Source organism: Centruroides vittatus, unplaced genomic scaffold (assembly GCF_030686945.1).
Source record: "Centruroides vittatus isolate TY-2023 unplaced genomic scaffold, ASM3068694v2 contig_391, whole genome shotgun sequence".
Taxonomy (NCBI): Eukaryota; Metazoa; Arthropoda; class Arachnida; order Scorpiones; family Buthidae; genus Centruroides; species Centruroides vittatus.
The window spans coordinates 269,345-288,855 of NW_027122207.1; the positions used below are offsets into that span (position 1 = coordinate 269,345).

Consider the following 19,511-nt stretch of genomic DNA (forward strand, 5'->3'; position numbering starts at 1 on the left):
AACATTTTCGTCTTCATCCAGCAATATTATGTATACAACAAATTTCCAGGCTTATAAAGTCCAAAGTGAAAAACAATATCTAAACTTTCACTCTCCATCTAATGAGGAATATAATGTGCCATTCAGCAGAATAGAACTATGTACAGCAATCTCTCGCTCGGGGAATACTGCTGTAGGGCCGGATAAAATTCATTACAGCATGATTAAAAATCTGTCAGACAATTCCCTTAGTAACCTTCTGAATCTGTTCAACAGAATATGGACAGAACATACTTTTCCTGACTCTTGGAGGCTATCTATCATAATTCCCATTCCCAAGCCAGGTAAAGACTGCAAGAATCCCTCTAATTATAGACCAATTTCTCTGACTAGTTGTCTCTGCAAACTTTTCGAGAGAATGGTAAACAGACGCCTGATGTTCCTCCTAGAGGAAAAGAACTACTTTTCACCACATCAGAGTGGATTTCGTAGGAACAGAAGTACCACAGACAATCTAGTAAACCTTGAAACATCTATACGCGAAGCGTTTGTAAGACGACAGCACTTAGTGTCTGTGTTTTTTGATATAGAGAAGGCCTATGATCGCTGCTGGCGATACGGGATACTCCGTGATCTGCACAAATTTGGATTGCGGGGTAATTTGCCAATTTTTATAAAAAACTTCCTACAGAATCGAAGATTCCAAGTCAGGATGGGCAACACTTTGTCTAGGCCTTTCACACAAGAAGAGGGTGTCCCTCAAGGTTCTATTTTGAGTGTAACTCTGTTCCTAATAAAAATTAACAGTATAACTAACTGTCTCCCTCCCAGTGTGAAACACTCTCTGTATGTGGATGACTTTCAGATTTCCTGTCAGTCTAGTAACATGGGTTTTATTGAGAGACAACTGCAAACCTCCTTAAATCGAATAGACAATTGGTCCAAGACCAACGGTTTCAGTTTTAACGTAGAGAAGACCTCGTGCATCCACTTTTGCCGAAGGCGTGGTTTGCACCTGGACCCTGAAATTCACCTAAATGGGGTTAAAATCCCAATGGTCAACGAAGCAAAATTTTTGGGTGTCGTGTTTGACCATAAATTGACGTTCTTACCACACTTGCGCAATTTGAAGAGTAGATGTTTAAAAGCTTTAAACCTATTAAAGGTATTGTGCTGCTCATCCTGGGGAGCAGACAAATGTTCTATGCTCAGGATTTATAGGGCCCTTGTTCGCTCTAAGCTGGACTATGGATGCATTGTGTATGGCTCTACACGAGAATCTACTCTTCGGATGCTGGATCCAATCCACCATCAAGCATTGCGTTTGTGCACTGGTGCATTTCGAACTTCTCCTGTACAAAGTTTGTATGTGGATGCTCATGAGCCTCCACTATCTCTTAGGAGAGAACAGTTGTCTCTTTTTTATTACATTAAACAGAGATCTCAAAATAAACTTTTAGCTGATTGTTCAGATAGTCAGCTGAGGAGATTATTTGCAGCTCGCCCAAGTAGTGTCCCTACATTTGACATAAGAATGGAGAATGTAAGCAGCACGATTGACCTGGACACAAGCAACATTTCGCAGGTCGAGGTCGATAATATATCACCTTGGTCAATTCCTGTGATAAACGTTGATTTAAGCTTAAAGCAGTTTCTAAAAGAAACCACCCCAGACTACGTTTATAGACAGCACTTCGCAGAAATTCAACATCGTGACAGGAATTTAATTCCTATATACACCGATGGATCTAAATCGGATGACTATGTTGGCTTAGCCTTTGTTTGCCAGGATGAAATTGTGGCAGAACAAATAGCACCGAATTCTTCCATTTTTACTGCGGAGTTGCAGGCTATTCATTTAGCCCTAAAGTATATAAATAGGAAAGGTCATCGTTGCTGCGTGATTTACACTGACTCAGTTAGTGCACTTCAGGCTTTGATCTCGTATGAACCTAGTTTTCACTCCATAGTGATTAAAATTCGTAAGCTGATTTGCCATCTTTTTGCGAGGAATTTCTCTATAAAATTTTGTTGGGTCCCAGGCCATGTAGGTATAAGAGGGAATGAAGAAGCTGATGCAGCTGCAAAGTCAGCAAGTCCTTCTCAGCATACAATGCATATTGAAGGAGGTGACTTGAAGCTAGTTGTTAAAAAACGACTAGAGGAGAGATGGCAAAATGTGTGGAATGAACAAGTCCACAATAAACTACACGAGATCAAACCTGTGATAGAAAATTGGACACAGAAGAAACCTTATGACAGGAGATCTGAGGTCATTCTTACTCGTTTGAGAATTGGACATACTCGACTGACTCATCAATACCTTTTGAAGGGTGATGACCAGCCTGTATGTCAGTATTGCAACTGTGCTGTAAGTGTTAAGCACATACTGAGCAATTGCATCGCCTCTGAACGGATTCGTAGGCAGCATTTTGGAAATGCAAGTTTTAACGAGATTTTGGGCCAGAGGCCAAGTGTTGATAAATTATTGAACTTTCTAAAAGTTACAAATATTTATAAAGAAATCTAATTATTTATTTATTTATATCCATATACATGTTGTTGTTATACACAGTTTAACTGTTGTATATTTTTGTTATTGGTTTTTTGTTTTTTGTTTTGTTCATTTTTATTGTTATTTATGTACATATATATACCGTATGTTGTGGCGCAGCTTGGCCTATGTGGCCCTTGTGCCAATAAACTTTAACCAACCAACCAACCAACCTAGATCTTTCTCCATCAGACTTTTACCTTTTTCAATGCTTACAAAATAATCTTTATGTGCATATGCTGTCTGGACAGCTGTTAGAAAAGAAGGTGAATGACTTCCAAGCAGTAATCTTTCTTCAAGCTGGGCATTCAAAAGCTGGTTGAACACTGGTCTTGGATCATAGCTAACAGTGAGGAATATTATCCTGATTAAGTTTTTTGTATTGTCTTTCAGTAAAATCATCTTTTCTGCATCCTAATTTTCAGCAATAATGCTTCAATTTTCCTGATATATAAAATTTAACATTTAGAAAATTATCTACATAGATTATACATAGATCTATCATTCTATTTTTAGATATTTTATTAATGATTAGTTTAGTTGACAAAAGTGCTAGAAATATATAATTAATATCATATGAAGTGTGGTGTTGTGTATACAGTATTTTAGGTGATTATCAATTTAGGAAACTAATTCCAGCTAATGTTAAAAGATCATGTTCAAAATATTATTAATAGAAACAAAAATATTATTAGCAAAAGCAACAATGAAATAATCTGTTTTTCTATTTAAAATTTTCCATTTTTAAAAAATGCATAATGATAAGTATAAAACTGCAGGAATATAATAAAATAAATGAAAGTATCTAGTACCAATTTGAAAGTTGCCATTTATTCTTTGGGCAACTAGAACAAACTGAATTTAAAAATAAATTACAGAAATCCTAAATTACTTTGAAAGTTAAGGATACAACTTTATATCTGAGAATTGTTTTAACATAATGACTAGACAGCCTGTTTCCCACAAATAGTATATAAAAATTTTTATTTTTATCATTAATAGTTTTTAGATAAAGTTCGTTAAATGTTATATGGTTATATGTTGTGCAGTAATTAGTGTTTTCTTCAAATGATCTCAGAATATTAATATTATTTATTAAAAGCCTACTTACCTTTGAGGTGAATTTTATATTCCTACTTTAAATACAAAATATTTCACTTCAGAAAATTTCTTTGAAATTACTGATATTAAGAGTTGTCATTTTTTATGAAATTTTTGTTGATTTTATGTGAAATGATTTAATGATTACATTAACAGAAAAACATTGCAGAATGAAATTACCATTTTAAGAAATTATAGAAAATTATGCATTTAATAAATCATAAAATTAATTCATACTACGTATTTAATAATCAGCAATTTTTATAATAAGAAAATTCATAACTGTTAATTATTATAATTATGATATTTCTATTAATTATTTGGTAAAATTGTTTTTATTTTTTTAATTACTTTACACAGTATTTTTATATAAACATCTATATAAATTTGTGTTTGTAATGCTAAATTTATTTCTTTAGGTAATGTTATTACAGCAAGCAGATTTATTGCCCAGTCCTTATCAACGTCTTACAGCCATATTTCTTTTGTATGAAATGTATCGTACAGAACCAATTACTGCAAATCCTTTTGCCTCAGTTTTTGTACATTTATTGGTAAGTTGCTTTAGTCTGTTCATGTTCATAAAACTTAATATTATTTTTTACAATATATATTTTTGTTTCTCAGATGCAGATGTTTCTAATTTGAATTGCTTTTTCTGTAATTCTGTAATTTTCTTTTTATTTATAAATTTTTTAAAAAATTAAAATTTCCATTTTAATAATACATATATAGTACAACAGTGTGTGTGTATATACGTGGTACGATCCAAAAGTTCAGGGACTGCAGTAATCTATATACAGTAGAGACTTTACTTGCACTAAGTACGTTACTCACCGCTCTCATCTGAGGCAACTGGTGGAAAAAGACGGGCACCACTGGCCCTGTAAACTAAACACCTTCATCGACAATAGGAAAATCTTCTGTGCCTTTACAAACTTTGTTCACAACCTCAATCTTATGAACTATCAACAGACCTTCTAAAAGCAACTCATATTTCCACATCCTCGTTGCAGTGTTACCATGCTCCTATTCAGCCTAGTGTGTTGTATCCTGTTTAACTTTGGCATCATCGAGCTCTTTCTCATCATGTTTAACCATTATATTTTATTTATCCTTTATCATAAGGCTACCATTGTATAATGTACTGTACATTCTTTGCTTATTGTATAACCACTGTATTTCGTCTCCCCCCGTATTATGTACAATCTCCGCATCCTGTACCATTCATCCTCTGTTACATTTTTATCCACTGGTCTTTGTATTTCTGCTGTTTTATGTTCAACATCCGTTCTATGTAACTTCCTTGCCATACCCTGTATCTTGGTGCATCATTTTCCGACACCTATCCCTTACTAACCTCTACCTCCTCTCTCCGGCTCCCTGCTGCTATGGTTACTCCTGTAGCTCGCTCCCCCTAATCGGTTACCGTCGCGTCTTACCCCCTTTTTGTTTACTTTCTTCTTGCGGTCCCTTCTGTTTCAATTGCATCCTCCTCAGTTCCCGGCAGACGCCCTACAGCCCTCCTTTCCTCCTCTTTTTCCCCCCCTCCTCATCCCACCCACCCCACTCTCTACCACCTTACCTATCCCCCTTTCTTTCCCAAGGCTATACCATTGAGTCAGGCCTTTCCTTTAACATCCTATCCTATATACAGTAGAGAGTCGTTAATCGGAATCAGTTGGGGACTGGGGTTGTTCAGATTAGTGATTTGTTCCGATTACTGATTATGTACGAAAAAATACATTAACCTGTCCGATGTTCAAATTTTTCTCCGTTGCGTGTCGCTTCATGTTGAATTTTCGTCGATTTTAAGCCTAACAAAAATTTTTATAATAATAATCGAGGCTATCATATCGTTAAAAATTATTTCTACATTTTGTACAAACAAAATAATTATATTGAAGAATATAAAAACATGAAAATTATACTTTAGAAGTAAATCTAGTATCAAAAACGTTCGATTCAGCACGACACAGTCCGACTGAAAATCGTTCAGATTTCCGGCGATTCTGATTACCGGGGTTCCAATTAACAACTCTCTACTGTATATATGTTTTATGAAGCAAGCAATGATATATATCATTGCTTCAGATCCAGAGTATTCTAACTACATTTCATGTAATTTTGAATTTGATGAAATTTTTTTAAAGGAAAGGGTACTGGATAAAATGAATGATTACAGAATTATTTCTATATAGTTCACTAAAATTTTAAGTGACTTTTCATCACAATTTGACTTAAAATATGAAATTGGAAAGTGAGTGGATCATTCAGCACGCACTTCCTGAGAAATTTTGGAATGTACAGGTAGCTAGATTTACTTGTATATGGTGCAGGACTGCTAACTTAAACTAGCCTATTTTCACATAACGGAAGCATTTAAAATACAAAGATAAGTGAGAAAGTACTCAGTAGATCTAGTAAGTTTTAATCTTGCCAGAATTTCTTACAACACATTTATGAACTATAGACAGGTAATATTAATAACAGTATCAGATCAATACTAAACAAATATTAATAACAGTATCAAATCAGTGCCAACTACAAATATTTTCAGAGTGAAGATATGTCACTTCAATGGCACTAGGTAACTGGCACTCAGATTCCTACATATTATGAAATAAGATGACCTTGTAAAATATAGTTAATAGCAATAAACATGGCTGTTCTTTGAAAAATTATAGGATTTCTTAGAAAAATGTGAATTTATTGGTTCATACTTCAGCCATAATTGTATTAAACTTTAATATTGCTATTGAATTTCAAGTATTATGAAATTAAGTAAATTGTGTGTCATTTTCTTTATATGTAAATTTTAAATGAAAAATATTTTTAGGATCAGATTTTCATTGACTTATTTAAATTTATTTCATAATTAATTTTATTATTTATGCAATGTATTTTAGTGATGTTGAATTTATATTTTTTTAGAACCCTCCTGAAGAAACTATGAAGGGAATAAATAAGAAGTTAGAATTTATTGGTGCTCTTCCTAAACTCAATAAAGCTGAAAAATATTTTATTTCCCAGTTAATTTCTATGCCACCAAAAGAGGTAAATGAAATACAAAATTTTATTATTATTATTATTTTACTATTTTGATTATATATTAAAATTTTTTCTAGTTATTCAAAAAAACTCCAAAACATATTGTGAACATGGATGCAGCTATGTTGCAAGTAATAATTTTTTTTTATTAAACAAAATTAATTAAATATTTTATTTGTAAATTTTAAAAATAAACTATTATAATTTTATCTTTTTCCTGATATACTTACTACACATGTATAATGTTTTTCTTATGTGATTTTTTATTTAATTCTTATTTTATTCTTATTACAGATGTAATTAATTGAAAATTTTAATTCATAAATTTCTAATGATAATAGATTAAGGAGTTTACTTGGCACATCAACTATATTTATATTTACTTTAACATTTTCAAGTTATCCATCAATCTAGCTTCTAAAATATATGAAATCAAATACCAGAATAGAAAAGTTATGCAGTGATTTTAATTTTGAATAGATGTTCTGATTTATTATTATAATTGTATTGAGCGTCATGTATTTCTGAATAATCAAAAAGAACAGAACAGTTAAGAAAATAAGTTCCTATATAAATGTATTGGTATGATTTCATTAATGGTTTATACTTTACATGGAATTAAATTTAGGTCAAAATTACCTTACTTGATATCAATTAATCATGACTATAAATTAATTCAAATTAAGAATTTATGATTTATGCATATTTTATAATCTATATTTGCTTTACTAATAATTTTATCTACTCTGATGTAAATAAAATTAGTAGTAAAGCAAATATTAGTTGAAATTGATATTCAGATATTTTTTTATAAAATATTTGTTTCATTATTAGTTGGCATGGTAATCCAATTTTTAAATTATCTCATGTTAAATGAAATATTTCTTGCATGTTTTGATGGTCTGTTTGAGATTACTTTTTGAATTTTAAAATGAGAATATATAATTTTGTATGAAGATTGACAATCATAAATTTCACTTACTGCTCTCATATCAATCATTCAAAAATACAAAATAAGATTTGAAATATTGTATCATAATTAAATTACATAATATATCTAAATTGTTATCAGGGGGAAAATATTTTCACATCTTTGGATCTTGCTAAGAACACAAATATGATATAAGATTGTAACTGTTTAAGATGGATTTAGTAATATGAGAATGTTATTTACTTTCCAAAGCCTAATAATTTCATTTTCATTCTTTAAAGTTTTGTTTAAGAAATTTTCAACAGAAAATACTGTGAGTAATTTACTTTTACAGATACATGTTTAAATGTTTTGTAATTGTTGAAGATAAGAAATTTGTTTCTGTAAAGAGAACTATTTGAAATAATATAAATTTTCAGCTACATGCAACAATTTACTTTTAAAAAAAACAAATTTATTTTTAAAAATGAATATTTATTTAAATAAAACTTTTATATCTATAATTAATAATAACAACTTTACCAAATAGTTATCATTTGAAAAAAAATAAACCAATAAAAATTTTTAAGATAATTGCCAAAAAGCATAAGGTGGTCCTCTATTTTTGTACAATTTGCTATTTCATACTTTCGGTTTTTATCTATATATATGACAAAATGCGCATACTTTCATGTAATGATTTGCCCTTCTCATAAACTACTAGTCACTAGTCCAGTGTTTTTCAACCAGGGTGTCGCAAAGTTTAACACCTTTAGGCATTTTCTTGGAAATTTACTTAAGTGTAGTTCAAGATAACTCATTGTTAGTATTTCAAGAAAATTCAATGGACTTAAATTTTGATTTTGAACACGTAGAAACATTATTTTTGCATTAAAATGCTACTTAAAACTGTCAATTTTTAAAATTTTTCTTCCCGGGGAGGGAGTCTCCTCTGTGGACTTCACCCCAGCATTGTGCATAATATTCATTTTTGCAAAAGATTCATCTGTCCCCCCCCTGTTAAAGCCCCCTTTTTCAGATTCTAGATCTGCTGCCGGTCAAGGGTGCCACGACTTTTTATTTTTCAACCAGGGGTGCCACTCAATGAAAAAGGTTGAAAAACACTGCACTAGTCCCTCTCCAACATTAATGATATCCATTTTTGGCATCACAGATTTAGTCTTGAGCTGGTCTTGATTTTTACATATGTATTTTGTACTTTTCTTTCACCCATTTTGTATAAATATTTTAAAGTTTTAAGTAATAATAATGATTTATATTTATTTACTTTTTAATTTTAGAATTATGATATTGAGCGTCTTGAGTTAGTGTTTGTATTGATAAGTTGTATTTTGTCAGTTTATGTTAAGATGTGGGCTATCACTTTATACACATTTTTGTTTTGGTGAAAAATTTGCCTTTATTAATGCATAAAAATGAATGAAATGGAAAGAACAGCAGTGTTGATACTGACAAAAAGAAATCAAGGTCTCATAACCTCCATATGATCGAGAGCATATATCTCATGTATGAAGGGCAATAGAAAAAGACAAAGCATGTTACAGAATTCTTTATCAAGAAAAGAAAAAGAAGAGTACAATTCAATCATCTCTTGGCAAATTTATAAAGAAAACACCAGATACTAATCAATAAAAAAATAAATATTTTGAAAACCCTTTTTGATGTTTTTCTTACATTGCCTACTTTTCTACATTTCAACTTTCTTACACATTTCAGGAACCAGTTAGGTATGAAAGTAGAGGACCGTCTTATTATTTTCAGAAAAAAGATGAAAAGTGATTTTGATCATTAAAAAGTTGATGTGGTAAAATATTCTTTACATATTGAAAACACTTTAAATTAAAATTGAAAAATAATATTATACATTGGTTCAGAATATTTTTTCATGTTATAAAGCTGCTTAGCATAACTGAAATATGGAAAAAATTAATCATATTATAAGAGAGATGGTTATGTACTAAGCTAAGTTTGTTGTCAAACTCACAACAAACCATAAAATTTTAGTAAAAGTTTGTTTAATTACTAATATTCTTGACCTTGTTCAAAGGTCATAATTGCTAACTTTATTATTCTTTTCTATTATTATTTATTTTTATTTTTTAACCTTAGTAAACTTTAAAATATTCTAAGAATGCTGTATTATCCAATATTTTTCAAATTTTTGTTTTTTTTTTTTTTGTTTACAAATGCCATTTAAAAGTTCTAAAATTTAATACATTGTAGCTTGATGATCTTTGAACAAGGTTGAAAATGTTAAAATTCCAGCAAAACTTTGTTTAATTACTAAAGTTTGTATTGAATTTGACTTCTTGATTACTTGGTTTATGCTGTTACCGTATCATTTACTATTTCTGAAGGATTAAGTTTGAATTTGAATCTTTACAGGGAGTTTGGATTAGATGAGAACATTGTTACCATCTCTCATCCATGAGATGTTATATAAACTGTTATATGTACTGTTATTTTGCAAATCACTTGGTTTAACAGAACATATTTTTTTTTAATCAGTGTAAGATAAATGTTCTGTTTTGCATCTATTATGTATATTCAATTATTTAGTTTAAAATAATTATATAATAATAGAAATTAGACTTTCTAAAATATATTTCACAAAAATTGATTTTACATATGTATTTTGTACTTTTCTTTCACCCATTTTGTATAAATATTTTAAAGTTTTAAGTAATAATAATGATTTATATTTATTTACTTTTTAATTTTAGAATTATGATATTAGTGGCTTGCAAGTGTCATTAGCTGAACAACATTCTGAAATGCCTCAGACTAGTAAATCAGCTATACCAATTGTGATACCTGATCCTGTTGATATAAATAATCCAGGGTAAAATTTGAATTGCATTTTATATTATTGTTGAATTGTTTAAGTAAAAATAAAATAATTATATATTTTATATGATTTCTTTCTATTTTAGGAAATATACCCCTCTCTCTTATGTAATTGAACAAAAATGTTCAAATAAATCTGATTTATTGGACATAGTTGATGCATTACATAGCCATGAAAATAATAATAGTAATAATAACAATAATAATAAAAATAAATTTACTTATGATTCTACTGATACTTCCAAAATTATGGAAGCTTTGTTGATAGGTCAACAACCACCAGTTGAGCAATACTTTAGACCTGAATTCATTCGTCTTGCTCCTCCTCTTTATACTTGTGAAGATGAGGTAAGCTCAGTTTTTTCTTATTATTATTTATTATTATTATTATTATTATTTGCATTATTTCAATCTTAAGTTGTCATAATTTAATTTTCTGTATTACTAGTGGCAGTTTTCTGAAATCATTATCTTATAATGAGTTTGTGTATGTTTTATAAGCAACAAAATTAAAATTTATATATTTTGTAATAATTTTAACCTATATAATTTTAATTTTTAGAAATATTATTTCTTCTGCTTACACAGTTAATTAATTTAACTTGGATATTAACTATATCTCTTTATCACTTTATTAATCCTCAGTATTTCTGCAAACAAATATTTATTATCCTTAAATTTGAATTATTGTAATAATAAAATAAAATATTATATATAATAGTTTTGTCATTATACAAAATTAATTTTAAAAAAGTAATGAGCAAGCTATTTACAAATAATTAAAACATTTCAAATTTGAATCTGTTCTTAAATGACAACATAAAGACAGACATTAATGATCTGAAAAATTTTGATTAATAATTTTCAAATAACATTTTATAAGCATATAAAGGGACTTCTATAATATAAAAATAAAAAATGAGCTATATAGCAATTAAAATTGGTAATTTAAATTTGACATTGTTTACATTTTAAAAATAGCTATTTCTGAAATGCTGAATAAAACATTTTATTTTTCACAATATCATCTAGATCAGTGTTTCCCAACATTTTTGGATTAATGACACACTTTGAACTTAGATTCCTGCATCACATCATAATTTTTAAAATAAATTATGGTTGATTTTAAAAAATATTTATAATACAGAAGTTTAAATTATCAAAACAAAAATTCACAATTTTACAAATACAGTAAAACCTGCGTAAACTGGACTTTCGTGGCATTGAATAATTTTTCTGATTTGGCAGATTTCTGTTTTGAATAGATTTTATAAAAATAAAAAGACTATTTGAATTAATGCTTAGAGATAGTATTGGTATTTAAGCTAGTAAGCTGGAACCCTAGATCACTAAACATTTGTCTAATAGTCTACCAACTCTGACCACTTTTGCAAATTTGACTCGTTCTTATAAAACTGCCACCATGCCATTCACAGTACTTTCCTAATTATCTAAATAAGGCATCCAAGAGTGGTAACTCAAGAGTACATTTGTTACTTTCTGAGGTTTTGCATAATTGTTATCTAACAAGCAAATGTTTAGTGACAATGTGCAGAAGTTTTTGTCAAGTTATGTATTGTCTATTTTTGTGATTTCACAGTTATTCCTAAACAAGTCAATAGTTTAACTTTTATGCTATAAATACAATACTAGGGTATGATTTATTTATGCTTGCAATAAAATTCTGACAAAATATATATGTTACTATTGTAATAAGGCTATTTGCATGTAGTGTACTACATGCAAATAGCCTTATTGTTAACATCTGCAAAGAATGCAAAAGTAAATTTTATATGTTTTTTCCATTTTTTAATTAAAAACTAATAATACATCTCTCAAGTTTTCATACTTTGTTTATAATAAATAAAGGAGATTTATAAAATACAGTATATATTTTTTCAATTCATAGTTTGAATCAAATGATTAGTGACGGAGTAACATTGATTTAAGTTTAGTGATCTACAGTTATTAAAGAAGCTTCAAAGACTCACAAATGCATGCAACTTTCATAATTGGGGAATGCTGATGCAGCATATTTTATAACAATTGGCATTTTATAAATGCAGAAAAATCTACAGATGTTTCAATTAAGATTCTGTATATGATATAAAGTCTGCCACAGTGATTCAGTTTCTATATTGTTGCATAAATTAGCATTTTTATAAATATTCTTTTCTCCCTTCATTTGGCCAATGGTAAAAAGATGAAAGATAAATGAAATTTTAAAAAAGAGCTTGTTCAAAATTCTAAAAAATTTTATATATCTGCAACACACCTGAGGCATAGTCCTGTGTGGCTGGTACATAGGACTGTGCTTCAGTTTGGCCGTGGCACACAAGTTGGAAAACACTAATCTAGACAATCATAATAATCAGTATTTATAAAAAGTAATTGTAATGTGATTATTATTGAAATAACAATACACATTTCTTTTAGCAAGCAAGTTTCTATCAATGGTGTAAAATATTTTTATAGTAATAGATGGATAAGGATGTTTAGAATACTTTGTCATATTTTTTGTTTATGTATGTATGATGTCATTTACAATATTTTTGCTTTTATTTTTGGTAAAATTAAAATATATTTGCTAAAATTTTGACAGATTTTATTTTGAAATTGTTTTAATGCATGTAATGAATTTCTTATCCATCTTAAATTGTCATTCAAAAAATAATTTAATAGATAAATACAAATTTTTAGCATCTCTTGCTAAATGTATAATGTCATTTACTTTATTTTATAGTGCTAAATAAAAAGTAAATTAACATAATTTTATTTTGGCACAAGCATTTCATTCAAATGTTATTTGCTTGGTTTAAATTGATAATGTTTGAAATAAAAATTTTCTTTTGAAAATAGTTATAAAATGTAACATCAATTTTCTATTTTTAATTCTATAAAAAAATTATATATTTTAAAATAAAGTTTTAAAGAATATACGTGATACGATCCAAAAGTTCAGGGACTGCAGTAATCTATGACAACAAAAGCATGTATTTGAAGTTACAGCATATGAAATGGATTCTACCAAACCACATCTACGTGTTCAGGTTAATTTCACCCATGTCATGTGATTAAACCGCGAGCGCTGCTGTTTTTTTCTGGAGATAGTTACCTTTGTTCTGCGACGTAATAAAAATGGAGTTTCAAGAACAACCACCAACATTTCGACTTTGCCATGGTAGAATCACTGTACACCTTTTTTAGCTATTTTAAAGTCCCCCGTAGGTGTCTTACCTAAATGCTGACAAATGTTGTCTTTAATGTTGGAGGTTGTTCTTGAAACTCCACTTTTATTACGTCGCAGAACAAAGGTAACTATCTCCAGAAAAAAACAGTAGCGCTTGCAGTTTAATCACATGACATGGGTGAAATTAACCTGAACATGTAGAGATGGTTTGGTAGAATCCATTTCATATGCTGTAACTTCAAATACATGCTTTTGTTGTCATAGATTACTGCAGTCCCCAAACTTTTGGATTGTGCCACATATTAAGCAGTATACTTGATAAAAATTAATTAAAATTTTATCATAAAATTTGAGACATTATGCATATATCTTAAATCATTAAAATCTCTAAGAATAAGTTAATATATATAAATAAAATGACTTGATAAAATTTTGATTGAAATGCAAATGACTTTTTAAAGAAGTGAATTTATTAAAATTTAAATGTTTTTGAAATAACTTTTAAGATTCAGCATTAAAATTTAAAAAAATTGATACTAAAGCTTAAAATTATTTCAAAAATGTTTAAAATTTGATAAATTGTCTTTTTGAAAAGGCTATTTACAGTTTTGTTTTTATAAATTTACTGGTAATAATTGTTCAAAATGATCTCTCTAAAACTAATTAATAATTATTTTAAGTAATTTGTGTTATGCTTATATCTTTATAATTCTTATGGAAAGTCAGTTTTTAATTCTAAATTTGTAACTATTTATATTGCTTAATATTGACAAAGTGAATATATTATTTATCACATTTGATTATTTTTTGAATCTGTTTATATATTAGAGTTACATATTTATATTTGAATAATTAAATTTTAATGACATATTTCATTCATTTGCAAAGTTTCATATTTTGTTTTCTAATTGAAATGAGTATACTTAGAATACTAGTATTTTTATATGTTTTAACTATTTGTTTGAATATTAAAAGATTGAAAATTTTGTAAATATAAACATCACTAAGCTTGATTAATAATAAACCAAATGATTGCCATAATTAATTGGGCTATTTTTTACCACTATTAATAAATACCTCTAATACCAAATTACTTAATATCTAATTATTTATAGTAGCAAAAATTATCTCAATTAATTATGATGATCATTTGGTTTATTGAAAATTTTGTTTTCATAAAAATATTGAAAGTAAATAAATAATTTTAAATTTAGGTATCCCTCATATAACATGGTAGTTACATTCAGAAAAAGTGTATTGTTTTGTGCTATACAAAACAAATGACTAATGCAAAACTTAGGGTTACATTCCAGAAGTTAGCAAAAGTATACTATTCTTTTTCATTACTAAGAGAAATATGTTTATTAAAGCAATTGATAATTTATTTTCAATCAATAATTAATTAACAATTACAATTAAAAGTATGTATTATGCATCAATATTAATTTTAGTTAAACAAAGGCATTTTCTTTTTACAAAGTATCATTGTCATCTCAGCTTTTTTGTTGATCTTGATCAGAAGTATCAGCAACACTTTTATATTTTTTATTTTTATCATAAAAAATTATTATGAATGACAAAATAAAAATGTTATTAATCAAAAATTTGTTTTAGTGAGTTGCATTTTTTTTAATTGAGTACTGCTATACTGCTGTATTTTGTTTGTCATTTTATGAAAGATTACTTACCTACAGTTTTAAAAAAAGTTTAGTTATACACTTACCTAAAAATGTTTAAATAAACTTTACTAAATATAAAGATTAATCTATAAAAAGAAACACCATGACAATCTTAAGGGCTAAAGTTTGAAAGCAATGACGACAACACTTGGTTGATAGGAAAGTTAGTGCAATTCTTTACTTTCTTGTCCTATCAGTTTTCATGAAAGTAAACCTGAGAAAAAGCACAAAATAATTGAAAATTTCAATATTCAAAAATCCATGGGCAAATTTGAGACATGCATGCATTCATAGTTGAATAAAAAAGAAATTATTGAATAATGAAGTTTACATTTAAAAACAAACTTTGTACAGAGGATTTCCAAAACCATGTTAGAATGAAACCAGAAGTCATGTTGTATGGGAATATTTCTAATTTTCAAACCGTGTTGTAGAAATATCATGTTGTACAAAGGGTACCTGTATTTGGATTAGAGATTTTATTGTTCTGTTTAATGTAATTGCATTAAAATTATATAATTACAATATTTATGAATCTACAGTATCTTATGAATCTATAGAATATTTAATCTATATTATTAAAATTTTTATAATTTTTCATTTTATTTTAGTTAGCCTGGATGAATCCTACAGAACCAGGTGAACATAAAGTGGCATGGGATATGTCTATGTGTGTTAGTAACACAGCAGGAGTAGAAGCTAAAAAATTAATGGCTAAAGCATTTAAAGGACCTTTAACCATTCAGCAACAACAACAATTATTATCAGAATTAGAGCAAGATTCTAAATTAGTATATCATATTGGATTGACTCCAACAAAGGTTATATATATACATTATAAATTTTTATTTAATATTTATTGTATTGAATATTATCATTTCTGCTCTTAAAATCAGGCACATATAATAATGTCAAATTGAAATCAGTTATTATTATAGACATAAGAAAAATATTCTAGAATAATAGTAAAATATAATTTTAGTAATATAATACAATTACTTAAAGTTTTTCATTTATAACTAGTGTTATATAAATTTATCTTTAATCAATGATTTAGTTTGAAGTTTTAGGAACTCAAAACCAGACAGAATTGTTGGGCTGCAATTTGAAAAAATTGTAGCCCAACAAATTCCCATTGTTGTCTGTCCGTCTTGCCTTATTCTTGAGAATGGAGTTAGATAGATGAAATTTGAGATCAGATATGGAAACCTTAAGGGCAGGAGGGTCCGATTAACTATACAGGATGGTTTTTTTTATCTTGAGACAATGAAATAACTTACCTTTTTCTTAAAATAATGAGATCCAAGTATCTAGAAAAGTTGTAGGGTTTCAAAGGCCCAATCAATTGGTGACCTTGGATGTGACCTTTACTTTGACCTTCGGGATCATTTGAGGGTCAAGTCTGTTTTTTCAATGGGAACACGCATTTTTTATCCTGGCAATGGAAAGAGTGGGAAATTTCACAACCAGATATACCTTTGACCTTATGGTCTAGGTCAAAGGTCATGATTATTTTAAGGTTTAAATTATATGCTTTTTCTAATGGGAAACCATACTTTTTATTACTGGAATGAGCAGGGAGGTAAAAGTTACATTTACATCGAAAGAGCGGGAAATTTCACAATCAGCCATGATCTTGAGTACCCCAAATTTGACCTCTGAAGGTCATCCCCAACGTGATAATTTTAAGCATGGCTCAACAAATGCATCGAAGTGGAAGGACATTATTTTGAACATTTGTTATAAAATTTTTTCTGAAACCAACATCTCAAGCAATGGCAAGAAGTAAGGTGACTCACAAAAAACAAGCACCACGATAGTGAGAGGCAAAGGGACTCACTGAAAATAAGCACCTTAAAGGGAGCAGAAAACTACTACTTTCACATTGTTACTTCTGGATAGTGCTAAAAGTAGTGAATGCTTTTAAAGGTCAAAGTAATAAGGTCATGAAAAAATGTAACTTTTACTTCCTGCCCATTCCAGTAATGAAAAGTGTGGTTTCCCATTAGAAAAAGCTTATAATTTAAACCTTAAAATAATCATAACCGTTGACCTAGACCATAAGGTCAAAAGTATATTTGGTTGTGAAATTTCTCCCTCTTTCCATTGCTGGGGTCAAAAATGTGTGTTCCCATTGAAAAAAACAAACTTGACCCTCAAATGACCTTGGAGATCAAGGTCACCAATTGGGCCTTTGAAACCCTACAACTTTTCTAGGTACCTTTTTCTCAAAATAATGAGATCCAAGTAAGTTATTTCATTGTCTCAAGATAAAAAACCCTGTATATGAACTTCTGATGTAAACCAGACATCACATTATATCAATTCAAAACTTTCCCTGAAAGCAATTAATAGATGACCAGCATCACTCCATTGTTAAAGGAAAAGTATGACTTACAAGGGGAAGCCACTACTAATTTGAGGTGGAGAGCATGTATTTTAAATTAAATAAATTAAAAAGATGATTAAAAATTGCAGCTTAGCATTGTGATGATGTCACAATAAATAATTACTCATTAGTATTGTGATCGTTTTGTGTACCTGCTCTAGGTCTTGCTTTTATAACTGTTATTTTATAAATTATTTTTGAGAAGTGACTATTGAAACATAAAATCTCATTAACAGAAGTGTTATGATTTCTGTTAACAAGCCTGTGTACTTGCAAATCACTTTTTTATTTTTTAAAAATAATAAATTTTTTTTTGCATGATGATCGGAAGTCGCGTTGCTCTCTCCGCTCTCGTATCGCGTGTTTAACGCTCCGGGAGATGACCGTAGTCCGATGTCACGGTTTGCAGACTTTACCGCAAGATGGCAATACTAGCAACTACGGTGCCGTCTGCGTGAGAGCATTGAAAAAGTATGGTAACTTAAAAAGTGTGATAACTTTTTTATTTTTCGTCTCCGGTCCAAAAATAGGGTACTGTTGAACTCGTCTCAATCTCCTGAGTTCAAATATATAATCAAAGTCCTGAAATTCCATAGGGAGTAATCTATAGTACACTCCTATAAAACTTTGACAAAAATTTATATCTCGTTTTATCTGAAGGTTGTCTTATCTGTGGAAATATACGGTAAATCCCATTAACAATATATAACATGAGTATATCAATATGAATAAAAAAGCTTATAACACATTTACAATAAATGTCTAATATTTATAATTTTCTTTTGATATAAATGCAGAATTTTTTCTATCTTGCCATATATGTGCATGCAAATATGTATTAATGTGAAGAAAAGATCCTTTACAATTTACTAATTAGTAATTAGTGTTTTTTTCTATATTTAATAAAAATTTAGATTTATAACTTTTACATATTACAAAGTAGATATGATAAAAGTTGTTCAAATCAAAAATCTGTATTTAACATGTTTTTTTTATTTACATTTTTATTGAAAACCCGTAGTATGCATGTTGTAAGTTATAATCTTATACAAAAAAGTATAGGATGCTGTTTCATGTAGTGATTGCAAATACAGTATTTTTCTTACTTTACAAATGAAAAAACAAATAAGAATTTCTTAAAATATTATTGTTAGTTTTTAAAATATAATTAAAAGATTACAATTAATAAATTAATCCCATATTAATCCAATTCTAAAAATTTTCAGCTTCCTGATTTAGTGGAAAATAATCCATTAATTGCAATTGAAGTTCTGTTAAAATTGATGCAATCAAGTCAGATTACTGAGTAAGGCAATTTTTTGATATAATTCTCAAATAAATGTAAAAGTAATATATAATAAAATTCTGCTTAATTGAAAAATAGCAATTATTTTATTATTTTAATTATAGTCTAAATTTTCAACAAAGCAAAACTCTATTATAGAACTCATAAAAATTTTACTTCATATTCAGAATTTTGTAATGAATTAAAAGAACAAAAATTTTTTAAACATTTTTCAATTGGAAATTTTTTAGTTTTAATTTGTATATACTGTCAGAGTACTTCAATATATTTAATAGCATAATCTTTCTTTGAGTGAAATATGATTTACAGAAATATTCTATTTATAAATTTAAACAATATTTTGTATGTGTTGTGATTTTATTTTTTTAACTAAAACAGGAACTATTATGAATGAAAGTTTTTTATATCTAAAGTTTGCTATATTATACTATATGAAACAAACATTTTTGAACATTCAGGCCTTCAGGAGAGTTATGGAACAGTT

The 19,511-nt window shown here is 28.5% G+C and overlaps 1 protein-coding gene across 2 annotated transcripts in view; it reads left to right on the forward strand.

Annotated features, from left to right (window-relative positions):
• Not11 (CCR4-NOT transcription complex subunit 11) overlaps nucleotides 1-19,511 on the forward strand; it is a 54,647-nt gene that overhangs the window by 17,790 nt on the left and 17,346 nt on the right. For both annotated transcript variants that reach the window (XM_067271025.1, XM_067271026.1), the window contains exons 4-10: nucleotides 4,054-4,188; nucleotides 6,569-6,691; nucleotides 6,763-6,816; nucleotides 10,340-10,458; nucleotides 10,550-10,811; nucleotides 15,944-16,153; nucleotides 18,948-19,027. In XM_067271025.1, coding sequence (XP_067127126.1) covers nucleotides 4,054-4,188; nucleotides 6,569-6,691; nucleotides 6,763-6,816; nucleotides 10,340-10,458; nucleotides 10,550-10,811; nucleotides 15,944-16,153; nucleotides 18,948-19,027 — 983 coding nt within the window. The remainder of the gene's footprint in view (nucleotides 1-4,053; nucleotides 4,189-6,568; nucleotides 6,692-6,762; nucleotides 6,817-10,339; nucleotides 10,459-10,549; nucleotides 10,812-15,943; nucleotides 16,154-18,947; nucleotides 19,028-19,511) is intronic.